Source organism: Salmo trutta, chromosome 20 (assembly GCF_901001165.1).
Source record: "Salmo trutta chromosome 20, fSalTru1.1, whole genome shotgun sequence".
In the NCBI taxonomy this organism is placed as follows: Eukaryota; Metazoa; Chordata; class Actinopteri; order Salmoniformes; family Salmonidae; genus Salmo; species Salmo trutta.
In genome coordinates, this window is record NC_042976.1 from 48,319,143 (window position 1) to 48,345,922 (window position 26,780).

Below are 26,780 nucleotides of genomic sequence, written 5' to 3' on the forward strand. Positions count from 1 at the left end.
GCCCTGGCTGAAACAAGGGAGAGCAAACGCTAAGTGGTCACTCAGTGGACTAAGCCTTACGCTTGCGACCCGCCCCGCCCCCGGCTTTCGGTTTTTCCCTCAGTATACAGACAGGCAGATTCCCGGTCGGAATATTATCGCTTTTCTACGAGATAAATTGCATAAAAATTGGTTTTAAACAGCGGTTGACATGCTTCGAAGTACGGTAATGGAATATTTAGAAATTTTTTGTCACATTCTGCGTCATGCTCGTGGCCGAGATTTAGCGTTGGGATAGTGTCTAGAACGCACGAACAAAACGTCTTGATGGAACATAACGATGGATTATTTGGGAACAAACCTACATTTGTTATTGAAGTAGAAGTCCTGGCAGTGTATTCTGACGAAGAACAAGCAAGGTAAGAACATTTTTCTTATAGGAAATGTGATTTTGGTGAAGGCTAAACTTGCAGGGTGTCTAAATAGCTAGCCCTGTGATGCCGGGCTATGTACTTAGATTATTGCAAAATGTGCTTCATCCGAAAAGCTATTTTAAAATCGGACATATCGAGTGCATAGAGGAGTTCTGTATCTATAATTCTTAAAATAATTGTTATGCTTATTGTGAACGTTTATCGTGAGTAATTTAGTAAAATCACCGGAAGTGTTCGGTGGGAATGCTAGTTCTGAACGTCACATGCTAATGTAAAAAGCTGGTTTTTGATATAAATATGAACTTGATTGAACAGACATGCATGTATTGTATAACATAATGTCCTAGGTGTGTCATCTGATGAAGATCATAAAAGGTTAGTGCTGCATTTAGCTATGGTTTGGGTTTATGTGACATGATATGCTAGCTTGAAAAATGGGTGTCTGATTATTTCTGGCTGGGTACTCTGCTGACATAATCTAATGTTTTGCTTTCGCTGTAAAGCCTTTTTGAAATCGGACAGTGTGGTTCATATTCTATTCTTCTTCTGAGTTGGTGTAGGAGGCAGTTAAAAATGGGCACATATTTTTTCCAAAATTCTCAATGCTGCCCCCTAGCCCCAACAGGTTAATGGTACACTTCTCCTTAATGTAACCACATTGTCCGATTTCAAAAAGGATTTACGGCGAAAGCATAAAGTTAGATTATGTTAGGACAGGTACAACACAAGAAAAACCACACAGCCATTTTCCAAGCAGGAGAGGGGTCACAAATAAAAGAAATTCAGCTAAAATGAAGCACTAACCTTTGACGATCTTCATCAGATGACACTCCTAGGACTCAATGTTAGATAATACATGTATGTTTTGTTCGTAAAAGTTCATATTTATATCCAAAAACAGCATTTTACATTGGCGCGTGATGTTCAGAAAATATTTTGCCTCAAATACTGCCGGTGAAAATACTCATCATAAACGTTGATAAAATATTAAACTGTTATTCAAAGAATTATAGATAACCATCTCCTTCATGCAACCGCTGTGACAGATTTCAAAAAAGCTTCACGGGGAAAGCACATTTTGCAATAATCTGAGTACGGTGCTCAGAAACATACACAAGGCAATACAGATACCCACCATTTTGGAGTCATCTAAAATCATAAATAGCATTAAATATTCACTTACCTTTGATGATCTTCATCAGAAGGCACTTCCAGGAATCCCAGGTCCACAATAAATGTTGTTTTGTTCGATAAAGTCCATAATTTATGTCCAAATACCTCCTTGTTGTTTGCGCGTTCAGTAAGCTACTCCAAATGTAGGAAGCGCACCCAAAATTTCACGACGAAAAGTCGAAAAAAAGTTATATTTATGTTTGTTGAAACATGTCAAACGTTGTATAGCATCAATCTTTAGGGCCTTTTTAACATGAAACTTCAATAATATTCCAACCGGATGATTCCAATGTCTTGAAAAACGTTTTGGAACACAGATACCTCATCACGTGAACGCACGCCACAAAACTCATGTCATTTTCTGAGTCACCAACTTCCCGGCCTTCTTGTTCGCTCTCTGTTCACTGCAAAAGCCTGAAACTAGGTTCTAAAGACTGTTGACATCTAGTGGAAGCCTTAGGAAGTGCAAAATGAACCCTAAGTCACTGTGTGTTCGATAGGCAATGACTTGAAAAGACTACAAGAACCAGATTCCCCACTTCCTGGTTGGATTTTTCTCAGATTTTTGCCTGCCATATGAGTTCTGTTATACTCACAGACATCATTCAAACAGTTTTAGAAACTTCAGAGTGTTTCTATCCAAATCTACTAATAATATGCATATTCTAGTTCCTGGGCCCGAGTAGTAGGCCGATTAATTTGTGTACGTTTTTCATCTGGCCGTGAAAATACTGTCCCCTACCCAAAAGAGGTTAATGAAGCCGGTGACTGATGTGATAAACTCCTCAATGTTATTCCAGTCTGTGCTAGCGAAACAGTCCAGTATCTTAGCATCCACTTTATCGGACCACTTCCCTATTGAGTGTGTTACTGGTACTTCCTGTTTGAGTTTTTGCTTGTAAGTAGGAAGGAGAAGAATATAGTTATGGTCTGTATGTGTTTCTGTGTGTGGAGTAGAAGTATTGTCGCCTCATTTCTAGGTGACATGCTGGTAGAAATGAGGTAGAATGGATTTCAGTTTCCCGGCATTAAAATCACTGGCCACAAGAAACGTTGCCTCTGGATGTGTATTTTCTTGTTTGCTGATGGCTCTATACAACCCGTTGATTGTGATTTTGGTGCCAGCATCGGTTTGTGGTGGTAAATAGACAGCTACGGAAAATATAGATGAAAACTCTCTTGGTAAATAGCATTGTCTGCAGCTTATCATGAGTTATTCTTACTCAGGTTAGTAAAACATGAGACTTCCTTAACATTAAAGATTGCGCACCAGCTGTTGTTAACAAAGAGACACACTCCTCCTCTCTTCTTCTTATCCGAGACTGCCGTCTGGTCTTGACAATGAATAGAAAAACCAGCGAGATGGATATTATCCATGTCCTCGTTCAGCCACTACACTGAGAAACATAGAATATGAGTTTTTCAGGTCCCGTTGATAGGATATTCTCAAATGAAGCTCATTTAGTTTGTTCTACAGTGATTGCATGTTCGCCAAAACGTGTCTAGAACATTATCTTATATTCTGAGAACATGCCAACCATGTTCTGTGTATGTTTGGTGGGACATTGATGAAATATTTGCCTAACCCACAGAAAACTGGACACATTAATGTTCATGCAACGTTCTCATGAAATGTGTCTAGAATTTTAATAACTTATATTTTGAGAACATGGTAACCATGTTCTGTGTAAGTTTGATTGGACGTTGTTGGAATATTCTATTAACCCTGAGAAAACTGGACACATGAATGATCTTGCCATGAGAACATGGTAGTTCTGTTTGACATTAAGGGATTGGTCTCTTGGAAACAGTCCTTGCACGTCACTGGATCATTCCTATTGAAACGTTAGGTTAAGACCTAATGAGACTCTTAAGGGAACTCCTCTAAACTAGTGGGAACGTTTGTCGTTAGCTGGTTTACCTTTTAACTTTTAAGATCGAAATACAAACTTTAGTGGCAATTGTCATGCTTTCATGACATTATGGTCATTTTTATGATTAACTGTTTGTATAAGTATAAGAATGTGACCAAGCACATTTTAATGTGTGTGAATCCAAGAGGTAGAGTAATCTGAAACCCGTACAAACCAAACATGACAACCCATCAGCATCAATGGCACTAATTGCCCTACATAGTGCACAACTTTTAACCACAGCCCTACAGTATGGGCCCTGTTCAAAAGTAGTGCACTATGAAGGGAATTGGGTGCCATTTGGGTTGACGCCAACCAGTTTTACAGAGCCTCAGTTCCATTCCCTAATCACCATGTTTATATCTGTCTCCACTGGCTGAATTGAATTGTCTGGCCCTGCAAAGCCTTCTGTGAATAGCTAGCCCTCTGCTTTTATTCATGTGTAGATGGGTGTAGAGTGATGGATACCAATTTCAATGGATGGTTGGATAAATAGATGGGCAGCTGATTCATTTACTCTTTTGTTTATTGATGCTGATGGGTTGTCATGTTTGGTTTGTACGGGTTTTGGATTCCTCTACCTCTCGGATTTACACACACTAAATTGCGCTTGGTCCCTTTCTTATACGTATATAGACAGTGATGCTCCTACTCTCTCTCTCCTTTTCACCTATTCTTATCTCTACCTTTTCACTACTCTTCCTCTTTCTCTCTCCTCCTTTTCACTTCTCTTCTTCATCCCTTACTTCCTGTCTCCATGTCTCTCTTGCGCTCTCCTTTTTATGTTCAACCTTTTCAAGCAACTGCTATGTCCAATGTTATTCGGTGTGCAGCATGGGAGTCTGTGTCGAGTGACAATGTTTGCAATATTTGCGAACGCTTTGTGTTGTCACCTGCAATGTCAAGGAGGCCTTTTCTACATAGTGTACAAAGTGCCCTGGCCCTGAATGATTGTGTGCCAGGACAGTTTCACAGGCTGGTAGACAACAGGTCTACATGTCCGTGCCTTATTTCTCTGCCGTAATATAGAGGAAGTGAGGGTATGTTGGGGCGGCAGGGGAAGTTGCTCACAACGCAGAGCCACAGCAGCCCCTGCAGGTGTATTTGGGAACAACAGCTCAGCCAGCAGCCTGGAGTAGATACAATAGGATGGGATGTCGATGATGAATGTAGATGGGCAAAGACACATACATCCATAGACACACATGCACACACACTAACCCGAAAACCTAACCTTAACCCTAAACATAAACCTAACCCTAGCTCCTAACCCTAAAACGAACCCTAGCTCCTAACCCTAAACCTAATTCTAACCTTAACACTAATTCTAACCTTAAACACCCTAGAAATAGCATTTGACCTTGTAGGGACTTACAAAATGTCCCCGGTTGGTCAAATTTTTGTTAGTTTACTATTCTTGTGCGGACTACCATGTAGATAGTTGAAATGCTACCCTGTGCTCCATGTTTTGTCACAGTGGAGGGCTGAAGTTCTGTTCAGAGGTGTGGTCCGTTTTGTAAGGCCCAGTGCGGGCGCAGAAGGCCATGCCATATGGCCTTAGCCCATCGCTTTTGCTCACTGCAGAGAATAGCGGGGGATCAAATTCTCTCACCTTCTGTCTGTTCCTCTCTCCATCACCTCTCATTCACCCCTCTCCCTCGATCCCCACTTCCTCATATCCCTCTAACTTCATCCCTCATGTATTTTTCTCTCATCCTTCAGTTTTCTGTCTGTCTCTCTGATTCCTCTCACCACCATTGCCTGTTTATCTCCCTGCATGCTTTATTTCTCTCTCCACTCCTCCTCTCTTTCTCCTCTCCACCATCCCGCCTTATCGAAAAGGATGAAAGCCAGACTGGGCAACTGAGAACTGTGAGACATTGAGGCTCAGCGGCATCTTTGTGCCTGGATAGCTGTGCTCCGAGACGGGGGCCGAATTCACACGGTTCCTCCTCCTCCCATGCCTGCCTCCCTAAGAGAGGGATATTTAAACCCCCCTCACTCCCCTTAGGAGAGAGAGAGACAGGGATATGATCAAACTAGGGGAGGCTTTACAAAGAGAAACAGGCACACTCCAAGACACCCGCAGGTTCTTGCCGGGAATCTTTCCCTCAGTTGCATCATGACTGGCAAAAGACGTCCCTGGTGTTAAAAAACGCTGAGCCAGATGGAGAGGAGGATGAAAACGTACAGTATAAGCCACCCAGGCCGTATCTGTAGAATTGGCCATACTTTCTTTCTCTTGAAAAGGGGGAGGGAGTGAGAAGGGGAGAGTTCTTCCCTCCATCCTTAATGTGCTTCTTCTTGAGCCACTCCTTTGTTGCCTTGGTCGTGTGTTTTGGGTCGTTGTCATGCTGGAATACCCATCCACGACCCATTTTCAGTGCCCTGGCCGAGGGAAGGAGGTTCTCACCCAAGATTTGGCGGTACATGGGCCCGGTCCATCGTCCCTTTGATGTGGTGAAGTTGTCCTGTCCCTTTAGCAGAAAAACACCCCCAAAGCACAATGTTTCCACCTCCGTGTTTGACAGTGGGGATGGTGTTCTTGGGGTCATAGGCAGCGTTCCTCCTCCTCCAAACACGGCGAGTTGAGTTGATTCCAAAGAGCTCCATTTTGGTCTCATCTGAACACAACACTTTCACCCAGTTGTCCTCTGAATCATTCAGATGTTCATTGGCAAACTACAGACGGGCATGTATATGTGCTTTCTTGAGCAGGAGGACATTGCGTGCGCTGCAGGATTTCAGTCCTTCACGGCGTAGTGTGTTACCAATTGTTTTCTTGGTGACTATGGTGCCAGCTGCCTTGAGATCATTGACAAGATCCTCCCGTGTAGTTCTGGGCTGATTCCTCACCGTTCTCATGATCATTGCAACTCCACGAGGTGAGATCTTGCATGGAGCCCCAGGCCGAGGGAGATTGACAGTTCTTTTGTGTTTCTTCCATTTGTGAATAATCGCACCAACTGTTGTCACCTTCTCACCAAGCTGCTTGGCAATGGTCTTGTAGCCCATTACAGCCTTCTGTAGGTCTACAATCTTGTCCCTGACATCCTTGGAGAGCTCTTTGGTCTTGGCCATGGTGGAGAGTTTGGAATCTGGTTGATTGATTGCTTCTGTGGACAGGTGTCTTTTATACAGGTAACAAGCTGATATTAGGAGCACTCCCTTTAAGAGTGTGCTCCTAATCTCAGCTCGTTACCTGTATAAAAGACACCTGGGAGCCAGAAATCTTTCTGATTGAGAGGGGTTCAAATACTTATTTCCCCCATTAAAATGCAAATCAATTTATAACCTTTTTGACATGTGTTTTTCTGGATTTTTTTGTTGTTATTCTGTCTCCACTGTTCAAAGAAATCTACCATTAACATTATAGACTGATCATTTCTTTGTCAGTGGGCAAACGAACAAAATCAGCAGGGGATCAAATACTTTTTCCCTCACTGTATTTACCCCTTTCTTTCTTTTTTCTGTCTCTAATTTCCTCCCGTTCTCCTTCTTTTTTCCAATCCTGTTTTTTCCACTCCTCTCCCCTTCACTTGTCCTCACCCTCCTCCCTCTCTATCTTCCTTATTCCCCCATCCCTTGCTTTCTATCTCCGAGTCTCTTATTTTCTCTACCCCTCCTCCTCACTACTCACCCTCCCTCCCTCTCTATCTTCCTTTTTTCCCTCTGTTGCTTTCTATCTCTAACTCCCTTCTTTCCTCTACTCCCCCTCACTCTATCTCTCATTCTCCTTCCCTTTCTTTCTCTCTCTTTGATCAGGAGCCAACCCTCTGTTCCTCCCCTCCTGCATTATGGCGCCCTCCCTTACTCTCTCAGCCAGTTAAAAATGATCGCCGCTCTGTAGCCCTGCACCGCTTCCAGGCTCTAGAATCGATAACATGGTTATTTTTGTGCTGCTCCTGGCAGTCGACTGACTGTGTGCGTGTGCGTGTGCTTGTGTGTGTTTGAGTCTGTGCGTGCGTGTGTTGTGTGTGAATGTGTGCATGTGTGTATGTGTGCAGTATTCTGCCAGGATGTGAACAGATGAAATGAAAGCCTACTGTGCGTTATACCGTTGTAATTCAGGAAACTCTAAAGATGGTCTCATCTAACATGGGCTCCTCATAATTGAATGAATCCTCCACCAGGCTCGGCGGTAGGTATTTGTCGTCCCACTGGTCTGAACTTGGACTCGGTCCGTATCTCACCATCTGCACCATTATCGATCTCTCAAGAACCCTGGAAATGAGACCTCTCGCACACGGGACCAAACAACAACCACACAACACAAACACACTCATACAGGTGAAAGCAGCCCATAATACAGTTCTTGAAACACTTTTCCATTTCCCAAACATGAGCTGTGTTATCAGGAATGTACGTGCAGCAATTAACCTAATCATTCTACCCCCAACGCCCTCTTTTACCAATAACATATCGAGAGTCAGTCTATTTTACCAGGTCATGAGGGAGGTGGCGGATAATTGGTCAGAGAACCCCTTTACTACATCCCCGGTTTCATTCATGAATCTCTGTTGCATTAACCCAATGATGTCATTAATCCAATCCACATTTTATTTATTGTCAACTACCAAAAGAACGTAGTGGTAAAGTCTTCATCTATTTGATTCATAGCTTTGTATTCATCTGGAACTTCCCTGAGGATGGCAATAGCATCCATCTAGACAAAGCTACTCCCATCCTGGTCAAAACTCCTCCTGTGCCTACTTTAGCCTCCTATAACTGGCCTCTGATGACTAACTCGAACTGGTCATCAGTTGTTGGTCCAACACCAACAACCCCGGGCGCAAGTTCCTAACCACCCTTTGTGGTATCTTCTGTTGTATGCGTCCTTTACTGGTACTTGCCCACCCTATATCAGTTATAGGTGCTATGAGGTTAAGAATTTTATCCTGTGCTTTCAAACCTAAGTCAGTCACATTAACGATTACCTTTCAGCCATTAAAATCGTCTAAGTTCTCTGTGCCATTCTTGTATCTATAACACTGGTACTCATCAGGAGTTAAGGTGAACCGAGGTGGATTGGCTAAGCACTTCTATCAAGTCCAACCCCAATTCCTGTACAGTTTTCTGCTTCCCCAGGAAATTGTTTAATGTTTACCTTAAATTCTACATCTTGATCTTCTTTAATTCCTTATTCTGTATGTCACTCATCAGTGTATTATATAGTTTATCTTTTCATTCTTATAAATGACAATAGTGTCGTATGATTAGTACCGGAAGGTGGTGGATCTGAATGTATCAGAAAGATTAGACTATGATGCAGCTCAGAGTCTCTACTCTTCCCAAAACCCGCCAACCCTCTCCTGCCCTTAGTCGATCTGCTAGGTACTGCCCCATACTCACACCTCTAGGAGCACACACAGTGATGAACGGTCGGGATAGGGAATCTTTGTTAAGGAGGTAACCCCCGGACCCTGTTGGTACTCGGTTCTTCTCCTAACTCTGTGTGTGATCAGCAGTGCTCATATGTGTACATACCTTCTTGCAGTGGATAACGTGGACCCAAGTGACTCTCTCAGTTTTTCTAATGGCAAAGGCAGTGGTTTAACAGAACCTGGTATGGGTCTTCCCAACGGGGCTGCTTCCAGTTTTTCTCCTCAGGGACTGGATCCACACCCAGTCTCCTGGTTGGATTGAGTGAATCACCTTCTCCTATAATTCACCTGTTGGACACAAAATCTTGGACATACGGGTTAGGTTAACAGACAGTCTTCTCATGTGATCTGCTAGTATTTCTTCAACTTCTGTGTCTACCTGTTCTGGTATCTACAACTCCCTAACTCTGGCATTCTATAGGCTCTACCTGATTAGCTAAAATGTCATCCATCATTTAAAGAGATAGATCCTAGTAAACCAACTCTAGGGATAATATCTTGACCTAACATTTTAACGACCATAATCATATTCACCAAGTAAGTTGGTAACTCTTCTACCCATTTGCTATACTTATCTATTATTGTTAAACACCCCCTTCTTCCCCTCACTTCGGAATAGTTCAATAAGTCCATTTCCAACTGTTGGAATGGATATTCTACAAAAAATGTGTTAACCTCTCTGGCGCAGGTGGGACGAACAGCCACTTCAATCCAGTGGCGCGATTTTTGAATTGTTTGAAATACTATTACTTCAATTTCTCAAACATATGACTATTTTACAGCTATTTAAAGACAAGACTCTCGTTAATCTAACCACACTGTCCGATTTCAAAAAGGCTTTACAACAAAAGCAAAACATTAGATTATGTCAGCAGAGTGCCCAGCCAGAAATAATCAGACACCCATTTTTCAAGCTAGCATATAATGTCACATAAACCCAAACCACAGCTAAATGCAGCACTAACCTTTTAGGATCTCCATCAGATGACACACCTAGGACATTATGTTATACAATACATGCATGTCTGTTCAATCAAGTTCATATTTATATCAAAAAACTATTTTTTACATTAGCATGTGACGTTCAGAAAAAGCATACCCCCCGCAAACTTCCGGGGAATTTACTAACAGTTTGCTAAATTACTCACGATAAACGTTCACAAAAAGCATAACAATTATTTTAAGAATTATAGATACATTACTCCTCTATGCACTCGATATGTCCGATTTTAAAATAGCTTTTCGGATGAAGCACATTTTGTAATATTCTAAGTACATAGCCCAGCCATCACGGGCTAGCTATTTAGACACCCGGCAAGATTAGCCTTCACCAAAATCACATTTCCTATAAGAAAAATGTTATTACCTTTCCTGTTCTTCGTCAGAATGCACTCCCAGGACTTCTACTTCAATAACAAATGTAGGTTTGGACCCAAATAATCCATCGTTATGTTCCATCAGCGACGTTTTGTTCATGCGTTCTAGACACTATCAGAATACTAAATCACGGTCATGAGCATTTTGCTTGGCGTGACAAAAAAATTCTAAATATTCCATTACCGAACTTCGAAGCATGTCAACCGCTGTTTAAAATCAATTTTTATGCCATTTATCTCGTAGAAAAGCGATAATAATCCGACCGGGAATCTGCAATAAGCTAAACAGCCGAATGAAATTTCTCCACGGGGGCGAATCACGCACGTGCCTCATTCCATTGTCACCTAATGGGACACTTGGAAAAGGCGATCATCTGTTTCAGCCTGAGGCTGCCTCGTCATCGTTCCTGTTTTTCCCTGGCTCTGAGAGCCTATTGGAGCCCTAGGAATTGTCACGTTACAGCTAAGATCCTTACTCTTCAATAAACAGAGGCAAGAAGAACGACTCCTTGTCAGACAAGCCACTTCCTGCATGAAACCTTCTCAGATTTTTGCCTGCCATAGGAGTTCTGTTATACTCACAGACACATTCAAACAGTTTTAGAAACTTTAGGGTGTTTTCTATCCAAACCTGAACAATAATATGCATATTCTAGCTTCTGAGTTGGTGTAGGAGGCAGTTAAAAATGGGCACATATTTTTTCCAAAATTCTCAATACTGCCCCCTATCCCCAACAGGTTAATTAATTATCCTCTAGGCCACCACTCTTTCCTAACTGCTCTACTATCCCTCCCCCCCATTGATACATGGCTCAAGCCATGTATCAATTTTGCTGCATATCTAAACAATGTCTTTGGTAAGATTAATAAATTATCCTTATGTCGACCTCACATGTCCAATTCTCCCTGGGGCCTTCATCCTTGGCTATCCTATAACAGTTCTCTGTCAAGTGTCTGATCGTCTTTAAGATTTAACCTTCTATCTGTCTGTCGCTCTTTCTCATAACAGTCAGTATCAAATATGGGTTGTTTCCAAATATTGACTAAATGTCTCACTGTCTTGTTGGCTTAGAACATGTCCTAAATACTTAACCTAAGTCTACCATTATTAAACTTTTCTTGCTAACTCAATGACCTTGTCCAATAGCCAAATATAATAATACTTATTATATCAATTCCACAGCCTTGTTGTGTTAAATCTCTTCCACTGAATTCAACAACAGCTGACTACCTAGGGGGAAATAAACTTTGCTAGATAATGTACAAGAATACTACTACTGGTCAAAAAATATTCAAATGACATAATCGATCAAAATGACTAATCTGAACAATTCCACAAAGAAAAATCATTGTACCCTTATCGTCATTCTGTCTTCTCATTGGTTCAAATGATCAATTGTGTCTAAGAACTTTAACTCCATCATAATTATCAGTTCTACAAATTTCCTTAAAATCAATATCATCAATGACCTTAAATTCACCATCCAAATGGCTTTTCATTGCGGCTGATCAGACCACAAAGGAAAAGTCACCAGAGGGGTCAAAAGTCATACCACCCTTTCAGAACCGTGTTTCTTACTACATTAGACAAATGAAGGCTAAGAATTTTATCTACGTTTTGTATCCCAGGTTCCCAGAACATTCCCTATCAAAATAATTTCATGTACTTAATTAAAACTCAGAAAACAAAACTTCCAAAATGCCATGTGTGTATACCCCTTTAACCTGTTGGGGCTAGGGGGCAGTATTTACACGGCCGGATAAAAAACGTACCCGATTTAATCTGGTTACTAATCCTACCCAGTAACTAGAATGTGCATATACTTATTATATATGGATGGAAAACACCCTAAAGTTTCTAAAACTGTTTGAATGGTGTCTGTGAGTATAACAGAACTCATTTGGCAGGCAAAAACCTGAGAGTGTCCTTTACAGGAAGTGGCCTGTTTGACCATTTATTTGCTTTCTTTGACATCTCTTCCAAAAACTCAGGATCTCTGCTGTTATTTGACACTTCCCACGTCTCCAATGGGGTCTCAGAGCCCGGGAAAAACCTGAATGACGTAATTCAAAGCCCTGGCTGAAACACACGAGAGCTTTTGCTAAGTGGTCTATCAGAGGACAAAGGCTTAGGCGCGTGATCTGCCCCGCCCCCGTCTTTCGGTTTTTCCCTCTGTTTACAGACAGGCAGATTCCCGGTCGGAATATTATCGCTTTTCTACGAGATAAATTGCATAAAAATTGATTTTAAACAGCGGTTGACATGCTTCAAAGTACGGTAATGGAATATTTAGAATTTTTTCTGTCACATTCTGCGCCATGAGCGCGACCGTGATTTACCATTCTGATAGTGTCTAGAACGCACGAACAAAACGTCGCTGATGGAACATAACGATGGATTATTTGGGACCAAACCAACATTTGTTATTAAAGTAGAAGCCCTGGGAGTGCATTCTGACGAAGAACAGGAAAGGTAAGACCATTTTTCTTATAGGAAATATGATTTTGATGAAGGCTAAACTTGCCGGGTGTCTAAATAGCTAGCCCGTGATGGCTGGGCTATGTACTTAGAATATTGCAAAATGTGCTTCATCCGAAAAGCTATTTTAAAATCGGACATATCGAGTGCATAGAGGAGTTCTGTATCTATAATTCTTAAAATAATTGTTATGCTTTTTGTGAACGTTTATCGTGAGTAATTTAGTAAATTGTTAGTAAATTCCCCGGAAGTTTGCGGGGGGTATGCTTTTTCTGAACGTCACATGCTAATGTAAAAAGCTGTTTTTTGATATAAATATGAACTTGATTGAACAGACATGCATGTATTGTATAACATAATGTCCTAGGTGTGTCATCTGATGAAGATCATCAAAGGTTAGTGCTGCATTTAGCTGTGGTTTGGGTTTTTGTGACATTATATGCTAGCTTGAAAAATGGGTGTCTGATTATTTCTGGCTGGGTACTCTGCTGACATAATCTAATGTTTTGCTTTCGTTGTAAAGCCTTTTTGAAATCGGACAGTGTGGTTAGATTAACGAGAGTCTTGTCTTTAACTTCTTGGGGCTATGTGGGACGTTAGCGTGCCACCCGTGGCGCACCCTATCAACAGCAGGTGCATTTCAAGAGCGGCAAATTTGAAACCAAATAAATGTCAAAATTCAAATTTCTCAAACATACAACTAACTTACACCCTTTGAAAGATAAACATCTCCTTAATCTAACCACGTAGTCCGATTTCAAAAAGGTTTTACGGGGAAAGCATAAAGTTAGGTTATGTTAGGAGAGTACATTGACAATAGCTGTGTGTAATGCATTGTCGATTCAACGACAGGCGTCACCAAAACCATAAAATCAGCTAAAATTATGCACTAACCTTTTACAATCTCCATCAGATGACACTCCTAGGACATTATGTTAGACAATGCATGCATTTTTAGTTCTATCAAGTTCATATTTATATCTAAAAACAGCGTTTTACTATGGCGTTGATGTTCAGGAAATCATTTCCCTCCAATACCGGCAGTCAAGTCATGACAACAAAATAATTAATTAATATTAGAAAACATTGGTAAAATATTATATTGTCATTCAAAGAATTATAGATTTACATCTCTTGAACGCAATGGACTTGCCAGATTTAAAATTAACCTTACTGGGAAATCACACTTTGCAATAATCTGAGCACTGCGCCCAGAAAAATACGCATTGCGATACAGACTAACCGCCATGTTGGAGAGATCTAAAATCGAAAATACTATGTAAATAATGAATTACCTTTGATTCTCTTCATCAGATGTCACTTCCAAAGAATCCCAGGTCCATAACGAATGTAGTTTTGTTCAAAAAAGCTCATCATTTATGTCCAAAAACCTCTGTGTTGTTAGCACATGATCTAAGCCAGCCGGACTTCACTTCACTTCACGAACGGAAAAAATATATTTACGTTCGTTCAAACATGTCAAACGTTGTATCGCATAAATCATTAGGGCCTTTTTTAACCAGAACATGAATAAAATTCAAGGCGGACCATTGGGTTCTCTTTTAAAACGTTTCGGAATGAGAGTACCCACCATCAACTCGCGCGCAATGTGTCTAATGGGCCATCACCGTTCCAAGGCTCTTCTTCAGTCAGATCTCAGAGTAGAAGACTCAAAACACTTTGTAAAGGCTGGGGACATCTTGTGGAAGCAATAGGAAGTGCCAAAACATTCCTCAGCCCCTTTGTTTTTCAATGGTATAGGCTTAAAGTCAATTCAACACATCAGGTATCCACTTCCTGTCAGAATCTGTCTCAGGGTTTTGCCTGCCAAATGAGTTCTGTTATACTCACAGACACCATTCAAACAGTTTTTGAAACTTTAGGGTGTTTTCTATCCATATATAATAAGTATATGCATATTGTAGTTACTGGGTAGGATTAGTAACCAGATTAAATCGGGTACATTTTTTTATCCAGCCGTGAAAATACTGCCCCCTATACCCTAACAGGTTAAATAGCTGTAAAATAGTCATATGTTTGAGAAATTGAAGTAATAGTATTTCAAACGTTTTGAAAATCGCGCCACAGGATTCAACAGGCTGTTACGTAGGTGGGACGATTTGGTGCCACCTAGCCCATAGAGGTTAAGATATCCTGTTCCTAGGAATTTTTCCCAAAGAGAGCTAAGTGCTCCTTTTTCCATTTAATAACCACAGACATTTGGTCATAATTCCTTATACTACACCGATTCAGAAACCCAAATGTTAGCTACAAACAAAACCTAATAATACTTATAATTCCATTGTACTCCCCCCAATCATTAGTTTTAAACTTCCTCAATGGTTTATGTGATTGAACATGCCTTTCCTTCCTCCTCCTCTGAGTCTGGCTGTGGGCGCCTGACCTTCTTCTCTCTGTATTTGTCTCGACCCCCTCTCTTGCCTCTCTTGCCTCTGTTATTGTTACAATCTTTACGAGAATGGCCTCCTTCCTTGCAGTGGGTACACGGTGGTTTACAATTTCTAGCAAAATGTCCTATCATGTGACAATTGAAACATTTGTATTACTCTTTCTCTCCTGTCCTGCTTATACGTTCTTTTCTGTCACCTTTTCTTTTCTTTCTCACTTTTCTTATACTGCTCATAGTGGACTGCATATCTCTTTACTTCCCTCAGATCTGCTAGCCACCCCCCCACCCCCACGAGGTTCTGTTTGACTTATCTCGGGACGCATTTCACTGAGGAAAGCAATTTTTAATTGCTGATAATTTGGGGAATCAAATCCATCCACTACCGGGTAGATCCATTAACCCACTATTTGCATTGAACACGTCCTTTAATCTCTCTAGGTATTGGCTTATATTCTCACTGTCTTCTTGTTTACACTCGTGAACCTTAGAGAAATCTGCATGTCGGTAATGGTGGTCCCTCAGATTATTACACAGCTGTGTGATTTTCTCAACATATTGTCCATCTATCGCCCAGGGCACTACTATCAAATCACCATGTCCTGGTACCAATTTATTTGTTTGACCATTGATTCCAATCTTTCAACATTTAAAAAGCAAATTAAAAAGGTAATTCAAATAACCAAAGGCAACCTAGCTAATTTCCAAAACATATAAAATTGTTTTGCTACAGAGGTACCAAAACTATACTTCAAGGGCTCAGAGCGAGTGACGTCACCGATTGAAACGCTATTAGCGCGCACCACCGCGGTTACACTCACCCCCCTTACAAAGAGCGCGTCCTCGCGTTAGCTTGCGACTCTACGTCCTACAGGAACACGCACGCTGGCCAGGCACACGTACAACTGTGATTAATTGAAAAAGTTTATAAGGCTAGAATACATTCACTTTCTTCTCAATCCACTGGTGTTACTAAATAATCAAACCACGAATCAATAACCAGAATTCATCACAAAACTTTTACGATTCCATTATTCAGACCAGAATCGCTTCCAGCCACATATAGTCCAGCGCTCACAACCAACTCTCCTCATTTTACCGCTAGGATTTTTATTTTCATTTTTTTACCTCTTTTCAGCGTTCTGCCTTTTCAGGCTTCAAACATAAAGATATAAAACTGTCATTTTTTGTGAAGAATCAACAACAAGTGGGACACAATCATGAAGTGGAACGAAATTTATTGGATATTTCAAACTTTTTTAACAAATAAAAAACTGAAAAATTGGGCGTGCAAAATTATTCAGCCCCCTTAAGTTAATGCTTTGTAGCGCCACCTTTTGCTGCGATTACAGCTGTAAGTCGCTTGGGGTCAGTCTCTATCAGTTTTGCACATCGAGAGACTGAAATTTTTGCCCATTCCTCCTTGCAAAACCGCTCGAGCTCAGTGAGGTTGGATGGAGAGCGTTTGTGAACAGCAGTTTTCAGTTCTTTCCACAGATTCTCGATTGGATTCAGGTCTGGACTTTGACTTGGCCATTCTAACACCTGGATATGTTTATTTGTGAACCATTCCATTGTAGATTTTGCTTTATGTTTTGGATCATTGTCTTGTTGGAAGACAAATCTCCGTCCCAGTCTCAGGTCTTTTGCAGACTCCATCAGGTTTTCTTCCAGAATGGTCCTGTATTTGGCTCCATCCATCTTCCCATCAATTTTAACCATCTTCCCTGCCCCTGCTGAAGAAAAGCAGGCCCAAACCATGATGCTGCCACCACCATGTTTGACAGTGGGGGTAGGGTGTTCAGGGTGATGAGCTGTGTTGCTTTTACACCAAACATAACATTTTGTATTGTTGCCAAAAAGTTCGATTTTGGTTTCATTTGACCAGAGCACCTTCTTCCACATGTTTGGTGTGTCTCCCAGGTGGCTAGTGACAAACTTTAAACGACACTTTTTATGGATATCTTTAAGAAATGGCTTTCTTCTTGCCACTCTTCCATAAAGGCCAGATTTGTGCAGTATACGACTGATTGTTGTCCTATGGACAGAGTCTCCCACCTCAGCTGTAGATCTCTGCAGTTCATCCAGAGTGATCATGGGCCTCTTGGCTGCATCTCTGATCAGTCTTCTCCTTGTATGAGCTGAAAGTTTAGAGGGACGGCCGGGTCTTCGTAGATTTGCAGTGGTCTGATACTCCTTCAATTTCAATATTATCACTTGCACAGTGCTCCTTGTGATGTTTAAAGCTTGGGAAATCTTTTTGTATCCAAATCCGGCTTTAAACTTCTCCACAACAGTATCTCGTACCTGCCTGGTGTCTTCCTTGTTCTTCATGATGCTCTCTGCGCTTTAAACGGACCTCTGAGACTATCACAGAGCAGGTGCATTTATACGGAGACTTGATTACACACAGGTGGATTCTATTTATCATCATTAGTCATTTAGGTTAACATTGGATCATTCAGAGATCCTCACTGAACTTCTGGAGAGAGTTTGCTGCACTGAAAGTAAAGGGGCTGAATAATTTTGCACGGCCAATTTTTCCGTTTTTTATTTGTTAAAAAAGTTTGAAATATCCAATAAATTTCGTTCCACTTCATAATTGTGTCCCACTTGTTGTTGATTCTTCACAAAAAATTACAGTTTTATATCTTTATGTTTGAAGCCTGAAATGTGGCAAAAGGTCAAAAAGTTAAAGGGGGCCGAATACTTTCGCAAGGCACTGTATCTCCACATTTTTTAAATACCTCTTTCAACTCTTTTAGCATAAAAATAAACACCTGTCGGTGGTTACAATTCTATCGCAATTACCTATCCGCTCCTTTAACCTGTTGAGGACCAATATCCAATGGTAGAGCATGGCGCGAAATACAAATACCTCAAAAATGCTATAACTTCAATTTCTCAAGCATATGACTATTTTACACCATTTTAAAGACAAGACTCTCGTTAATCTAACCACATTGTCCGATTTCAAAAAGGCTTTACAGCGAAAGCAAAACATTAGATTATGTCAGGGGAGTACCCAGCCAAAAATAATCACACAGCCATTTTCAAAGCAAGCATATATGTCACAAAAACCAAAACCACAGCTAAATGCAGCACTAACCTTTGATGATCTTCATCAGATGACACTCCTAGGACATTATGTTATACAATACATGCATGTTTTGTTCAATCAAGTTCATATTTATATCAAAAACCAGCTTTTTACATTAGCATGTGATGTTCAGAACTAGCATACCCACCACAAACTTCCGGTGAATTTACTAAATTACTCATGATAAACGTTCACAAAAAACATAACAGTTATTTTAAGAATTATAGATACAGAACTCCTTTATGCAATCGCGGTGTCAGATTTTAAAATAGCTTTTCGGCAAAAGCACATTTTGCAATATTCTGAGTATATAGCTCGGCCATCACGGCTAGCTATTTTGACACCCACCAAGTTTGGGACAACCTAAACTCAGAATTACTATTAGAAAAATTGGATTACCTTTGCTGTTCTTCGTCAGAATGCACTCCCAGGACTTCTACTTCAACAACAAATGTTGTTTTGGTTCCAAATAATCCATAGTTATATTCAAATAGCTCCATTTTGTTCATGCGTTCAGGTCACTATCCGAAGGGTGACGCGCGAGCGCATTTCGTGACAAAAAATGTCATAATATTCCATTACCGTACTTCGAAGCATGTCAAACGCTGTTTAAAATCAATTTTTATGCAATTTTTCTCGTAAAATAGCGATAATATTCCAACCGGGCAACGTTGTATTCATTCAACGGCTGAAAGAAAAAAATGGAGTAGTCTCGTGACCGCGCATCTCCAGTGTCACTGTCCCCAGGCTGACCACTAACAATTATCCTGCTGTTCTTCGCCCAGAGACTGCAGACACCCCATTACACTTTCTGGCGCCTTCTGAGAGCCAATGGAAGCCTTAGAAAATGTCACGTTACAGCACAGATGCTGTATTTTTGATAGAGATGCAACAGAAGGACAACAAATTGTCAGACAGGGCACTTCCTGTATGGAATCTTCTCAGGTTTTGGCCTGCCATATGAGTTCTGTTATACTCACAGACACCATTCAAACAGTTTTAGAAACTTTAGAGTGTTTTCTATCCAAATCGACTAATTATATGCATATTCTAGTTTCTGGGCAGGAGTAGTAACCGGATTAAATCGGGTACGTTTTTTTATCCGGCCATGAAAATACTGCCCCCTATCCCAAACAGGTTCATTTAGCCTTATCCACTGCTTCTTTAAATTTGCCTCTATGCGTTTCCTCGTCCTGCTTCCATTCGGAACAGGTTTGATCTGTTTTTTCATTTTAGTATTTTCAATATTCTACCGGGCTCCCCGTCGACTGGGAGTCTTTTGGGTGCATTAATACTACCTTCTTTTATCCATCCCTTATATAATTTTTCCCCCTTCCTTTTCCACTCCTTTCCATCGCGGCCCCCATTGATTTCTTGTACAGACTTCAAAGCTTTTAGCACCCTCTCACTCTCCTGGTTGGCCAGCGTATACTTAACAATCAATATTAAATCTGTGTACCTAGTGTACGTTGTTAGTAAAACGTGTCTATAAATCTTTATTCCCCAGCGCTAAATGATATAACCCTAGGTTCACAACCTCTTATGTACTACATTCACTCGATTGTTACATCAGTATAACTCAGTATTACCCGGAGGTCAGTCAAACTTGGTATCAGTGCGCCGCCTTAATACCCAATGTACATCATTCACTCGATTGCTACATCAGTATAACTCAGTATTACCCGTAGGTCAGTCAAACTTGGTATCAGTGTGCCACCTTAATACCCAATGTACATCATTCACTCGATTGATTGCATACATCAACATGTCACATCAACCCTCATTCACTCTGGCTACACCAAGTCGTTGACTCAAGCAACCACACATTCACTCGGTACTCTGTACCTAGTACATTGCATTCACTTGCTATACAACAACCCGCATTCACTCTGGCTACACCAAGTCGTTAACTCAAATAACCACACATTCACTCGGTACCCTGTACCTAGTACACTGCATTCACTTGTCATATCATTCAAGATCGATCATTCCCAATATTTGCATTCACCACAATACACGCCGTCACACAGAATTTCATACACTTTAGTATCCACATTCCATTATAAAATTTAGTCACTTACATCAAACAGGTGCCTCACAAAATAAATTTGGATAATGCCAATATGCAGAACTTTAGTTATTCACAATAGGTGTCTGCTTACCTTTTTGTTTGACCGGTCAGGATTTGTGAGGCACACCGTCCGACGACAGTGTCGTGACGTTGTATTAGTTAATGTGACGACTGTTGCTCATCGAATGATTAACGGTTTATAATTGCGTGATTAAATGAATTAAGCAATGAATCAAGCAATTATTAGCTCATTAACCTGGGGCACCATGGGAACATTATTTTGATTGAGTTTCTATTTCCCAAATTAACTCAAAGGATATCAGAATATCGATTTTACAACAGTCGCTAAATTAATCAAACTCTTCTACAGTCTCATTCTGAACGTCGCATAATCCGGGAATCTGCACGGACCCGGGCTTCACCAATGAGTTTACCACACCAATCTTAGTTGATTATTTATTTACTAGCAAGCTAAAACGATGATAAAAATACACATACACAAAACACAGTCTAGCTATTGATTAGGACTTAGTATAACGGGCCAACACACTATGGCGCGTGTTACCCAAAATGGGGATTTAAAAGAGAGAGAAACAAAGGAAGTACACGAGAGAAATATACATTTGGGTTCATTTGTCAGCTATGCTTATTTAAACCTAGCCTTGCCCCGAACTGCCGCTCTTATGGGTCAGAATATAATGATGTAATTACGTGTTGGAGGTCTCAGGTGGGATGCTCTGCGTGGGTCGTTTAGGCTTCTCAATGACGCACTTCTCCAGCGCAACTCTCTGGTTGTCCTCACGATGTCAGTGTCCTTCTTGGCAAAGTGGTCTGATCCCTCACCCTTGATCTGAAAGGGGTCTTCTGAGGTCAGACAGCTCTGTAGCTCAGAGCTCACAGCTTTGGACTCGAACGGTGTCGATACCACGATTTAATGGAGAGTGGAGGCTGGGTGGTTCGGCTTGAATTCACCCGCTTAGACACAGCTACTCGTCCATAGCTCGTGTAGAAAAGATTTCTTTGTCTTCAACCTTGTGTTTCGTTTTGGGGTTCGTTGACTTTGTTAGACCATCGCTGCATCTTGGGGTCAATTAGTCTGATATGTTAATTCTTCACTCTCCTGTCTTATACCCTCGGGTCAGAAGTGGGTGTAACCGCCTTTTGGGCAATTCTCTGGGCGGACCAAGTAAAGGGGCAAGGCCTAGATTTGACTAAAATCCAATTTTAGACACTAACTTCACATTTCATCTTTACCAAAACATTCTGTTTGATTTGGATATTTTCCACACAACGTACAATGTATAAACATCAGGCATATACTGGGAAAACTCTTAAAGGTACAATGTTTTCATAATAACGTCATCTCTTAACCTCTAAAAACAATACAAAAGTTACATACATTTTAATATTCCACCTCTCGTCATGACCACCATTGTGGCTGACGGAAACCATTGTTCCAAAGTCCCTTTATTGCATGTTTAATGTTCTGAGGCCAGTTCTCCATTGTTAGGACAAAGGAATTTCTCTGTGGCCTAAGGTTTATTATGGGCATGAGGTGTCATAAAACCCCCACATCTTCAGACCCCTAGATCTCTCCTCCTCTGTTGGGGGTTTGGGAGATAATCTGTAGGGTGGTGGTCTCCTGTACCCTGACCTGATCAGGACAGTCATGACAACAGCAATGGCCAATCGGCCAGACAAGTTCCAGCGAAGTCCTTCTACCAGATCTCGTCGGGGTCACCAATTGTTAGGTTGCGTCAATGGAATCTGGTATCAGAACAGAATTTAACACTAAGTCACTGAATATATTCTCTGCTTTTTTATTCAATATAATTAGTCAAGCAATAAATGGTAAATGCAATCTTCGTATATACGGGTTCACTGTAACACCTCACAGGGCAAACAGAGAACTAACTGTTCGAACACAAAGTAATTGTTTTAATACTCTGACAGAGATAGTTCCCGCTCAGAGCGGGCCTGTCAGAGTAGAGGCTGAGCGTGGTTTAGACTTGCTCAGCCTATCGCAGGCGCACAGGCTGGTCCCAGCCTCTTGGCGCATCACTGTTGCCAGGCGTAGTTGTCTTCCAGCTTATCTTCGTGTGTGTACCCGAGAGTCAGACACCCAAAGACAGTGCCTGTTTTTATGCTACAGTTATTCTCCCCTCTATCAGTTCCTCACGTACACCTGTCCTTGAGCGGCTTCACAACCAGGCATTGCGTGTGTGTGTGTCACGAGTCTACTCAGCCTACACGCTAGTGACCCCCCCATTAGTCACATCTTATTATATGGTGCTCAATCTATGTCAGCACAGCACAAACCTGTTATGTTTAACATTAATGTATTCATAAGCTATGCACCACATCTAGTTTAATAAAATATAACCCAACATTATACCGTTGTGTAGACCTGCACATTGTTCATCTATTAGGGGCCACCAGGGGCCTGTAAGAGACAGTCTAGCTCCTGTCCTGTGGGATCCTTGTGATATCACACATGGCGGTGACATATTGTTTCGTGGTTTGCATTTCCAGTCTATGTGTTCCTGAGCTACAAGCCTATACAGTATTTGCAGTTGAATCAACATGACAATAGAGATACTGTATTGTATATACAGTAGCCTACAGTTTACATGTTCTATAGTGCCGTAGGCCTAGAGATGGTGGTGTAGTTCTGTGCATTGTACAAGAGCTACCTCTCCTATGTATAAACGTTGCAGTAGTATGAAATACATATAGAGACACATAAAGAAATACGTTATGGATGCATAAGCTTGTATTTAGGAAATCATAATGTATTATGTGGAGAGTCGAGATGGATGATTCATTTAGTAATCTGACCATAACCTTAACCTTTGCTCTCTTTGCAGTGCAACAATGACTACGTCCCAGTGTGTGGCTCCAACAACGAGAACTACCAGAACGAGTGTTACCTACGCAGGGACGCCTGCAAGCAGCAGTCTGAAGTGCTGGTGGTGTCAGAGGGCTCTTGTCCTGTCGGTACGTAGCCTATGTAGCATCTCAAGGATGGACTTATAGTGCACATGTTCATTTGCATGCATGCAGACACACAATCTCTCTCTCTCTCTCTCTCTCTCTCTCTCTCTCTCTCTCTCAGACAAACACTAAAAGCTAGGGAGAATTATTGCCACCTGCAAGGCTAGCCACTCAGCCACTTTTCAAGGCACAATAGAGTTCAGCGAAAGGGACTTTCCTAAAGCATGGTCACACATGCATATTACTTATAAGGGCTTTGTTAAATGCCTCGCTCAAGAGTTCTTGTGTGCCCAATGTTAAATTTGAACCAAAAACTCTCTGTAAAGGTGTCTGAAGGAAGTGCCTATAGAAAGTTGGAAAAACTGTTTGAAGCCAATACATTCGCCTGCATTCCATTGTCAAAATATAAAGCCAAACTGCCTTCATCCACAGTACTTTAGTCCATCAAAGTTACTATTAGAGCATGAAACTTGGAGACGCAGCCAAGCCGAGTCAATCTGCACTTTGTTGGCCGGGTTCAGCATCCACTAAGGTTGCTGGAACTGTGCTGGAAAAGACTGTAGAGAAGAACATATCAGAGCCAGCACAGCATGGTTTAGGACAGCACAGTAGTGTGAAAAGGGTATTAGACTATACGTGCCATGTTCACCGCTACAGTAATCTAGTATTATCCAACGATTCCTTTATTCAAGATAAGAACCTAGCATGTCGAAAAAGTCTAGCATTTAACATCTAGTAAGAGTCGTGTTCATTAGGGAATGCAACAGAAAACGTTCTAAAACATTTTGAGTGGGAAATGAAAATTTAACAATGATTGGACAAGTCCAGGTAGTCCCTCCCTTTTTCAGTCCATTTTCTTCCGTTTGGTGTCTGACCAAAGTGAATCTTTGGCAAGGGGAACATGTTGGCTTCACTCAAAGTTTCACTGGTAGGGTAGAGTAGCACACTTGGGGTGTCGCTGACTCAGTTAACCTCACTGCCAGCCTGGTCAACTCCACTTAAGGGACTTTAAACACTCATATAGCTCAGCAGTCCACACCACACTCACAGGGAACACAGTCAGAATTGGAGTGGGAGTGTGTGTGTGTGGGTGGTTGTGATTTGTTTCGCAAGAAAAAACTTCACCTTCTCGCCTGACTCACATGGAAGCTCTTAACTCTCTGTAAATTGCTTGTGTGTTTGTGATTTCTGTGTCTGTGTGTGTGTGTGTGTGTGTGTGTGTACATGCGCGCGTGTTTGTGTGTCTTTTTGTATGAGAGAATGGCCTTTTCCACGTGATAAGAGCTAATTTCAAGAAACAAGCTTTAGAAAACAAATGGAATGTGGTTGTACTTCGGCAGAACGGGCGTGATAGTGATGAGAATAGGCTGACAGCTCACTCCCCTCCTTCAGACCCAGCCCCCTCATCCCCTCTGTCTTTCTTTCCCTTTATTTCACTGCATTCTTCACTGTCACGTCAAAAGCGTGTGTGGTAAAAATCTAATTAGACACGATTTATGTACCGGCCGGCGACTCTTGGAAGTGGTCTTACAAACAAATGACAGGAACAAAAAAGGGAGTACAGAGCACAAGAAAGTTATTACCCTCTGTCGTGATGTTGTTATCGTTAATATGATGACATGCTATTTATCTAAATATTAACTATGTTTATAATTACCTGATTAAATTAATCCTGTAACCATTAACTCAGTAACCTGGGGCACCACGGGAAAAGTTTGTTTATTGAGTTACCGTTTCCCGAATTTCACTAAAAAAATATCAGAATATCGATTTCATAACAGTCACTAATTAATTAATTTCCTCATCAGTCTCATTCTGAAGATTGCATAATTCGTAAATCTGCACAAACCCAGGTCTCATTAAATCATTCTGTACCACACAAATGTAGTTGATTATTTATTATTTAACAACATAAGATAACATAAGATACACAAACAGTCGAGGTTATTGGTTAGAACTTAATACAATGGCAACAGATCCCTAGCTCACCAACACAATATGACACGTGTTACACAAGATGGGGATTTAAAGAAAGCAAGAGAGAGAGAGAGAGAGAGAGAGAAAGTGCACGAGAGAAAAGCACACTTGCATACATTTGTAAACTATGCTTAGTTTAACCCGAACACCTTGCCCCGAACTGCAACACTTATGGGTCAGAATTATAATGCATGTATTTACATGTTGAAGATCTCCATTGGGTATCTCTTCGTGGGCCGAGTTCCGCTTAGTGGGATAGGTTTGGTCGAATCCCTGTTCTTTCGATGGCTGCGTCTTCTTCGTTATCGGGTGTAAGTCTCTGATTGTCCACACGATGTCACAATGTCCTTTCTCTTAGTTATCTGTTTCCTTTGACTCATTCTGTGAGAGTGGTCTTCTTAGGAGGCTAATCAGCCATGTCGACGCTCCCAGCTTGGGTAGGAGGGCCGTTTAGACAAACGATGACTTGAAGAGAATAGCCGGTTGGTCCTTCTTGAATTCACTTTCTTAGATGCATTACTCAATCGTAGCATTGATTGTTAAGAGGTTCCTTTGTCCTCTTCCTCACGTTGCGTTTGGGCTCGGCTGCAGCGTGCGGTCAACTTAGTCTGCTATGTAAATTCTTAACTCACATGTTTTATACCCCAGGGTAGAAAGGGGTGTTCCCATCTTTATGACACACTCTCTGGGTTCCCTGTGGTGTAGGTAGTTACAAGGCAAGGTATCAGAACTTACTATGATCTTGTTTAGACAACTTGAATCACAGTTTGTTACAAAAACATTCTCTTTGATCTGGATATTGTACATATTGTACATGTACATATTATGTACATATTATGAAAACTCTTAAAGTTACAATGTTTTCATTATAACGTCATCATTTAACTCTTAATGACATCACAAAATCGACCTTCATTTTCATATTCCATCTATCATTGTTACCACCATTTTGGCTGATGAAATATAATGTCCCAAAGTCCATTTATTGCATGTTCTGAGGTAGATTCTCCATAAGGCCCACACAGACATTCCAGTCCCAAACACTAAAGGTAAAAAGGATTTGTCTGCTGCCTTAAGATTTACAATGGGTGTCAGGTGTCATAACCCCCCCCTCACCCCCCTCTGCGGGAGGGAGAGATATCGCTGTAGAGCCATGATCTACTGTAACCTGATCCTCACAGGCCAGTCATGACACCTCCATCTTGCCTGTTCCATCCACCTTTTTCTCCCTCTCTCTTTATTTTCTTTGTTGGTTCTTCCTCACCCTTTACCTACATAACTACACATCAGATAAATAATCGAGGGGCGATTGAATGTGTTCACACACTGATATCTCGATTGACATGGGTCATGTGTTTTAAGAAAGGTGTGAAGTGCTAAACTCAGGTTGACAGACATTTCACCTGTTACTCTCTTGAATTCAACATCTCGCCTCTACTTCTTTTCTGCATTCAATGTAAGTCAACATACCTAAAAAGTTACAATTTACTTGA

The 26,780-nt window shown here is 41.2% G+C and overlaps 1 protein-coding gene across 1 annotated transcript in view; it reads left to right on the forward strand.

Moving 5' to 3' along the window:
- tmeff2a (transmembrane protein with EGF-like and two follistatin-like domains 2a) overlaps nucleotides 1-26,780 on the forward strand; it is a 178,904-nt gene that overhangs the window by 39,840 nt on the left and 112,284 nt on the right. The window contains exon 3 of the mRNA XM_029703561.1: nucleotides 23,184-23,313. Within this exon, the coding sequence (XP_029559421.1) occupies nucleotides 23,184-23,313 (130 nt within the window). The remainder of the gene's footprint in view (nucleotides 1-23,183; nucleotides 23,314-26,780) is intronic.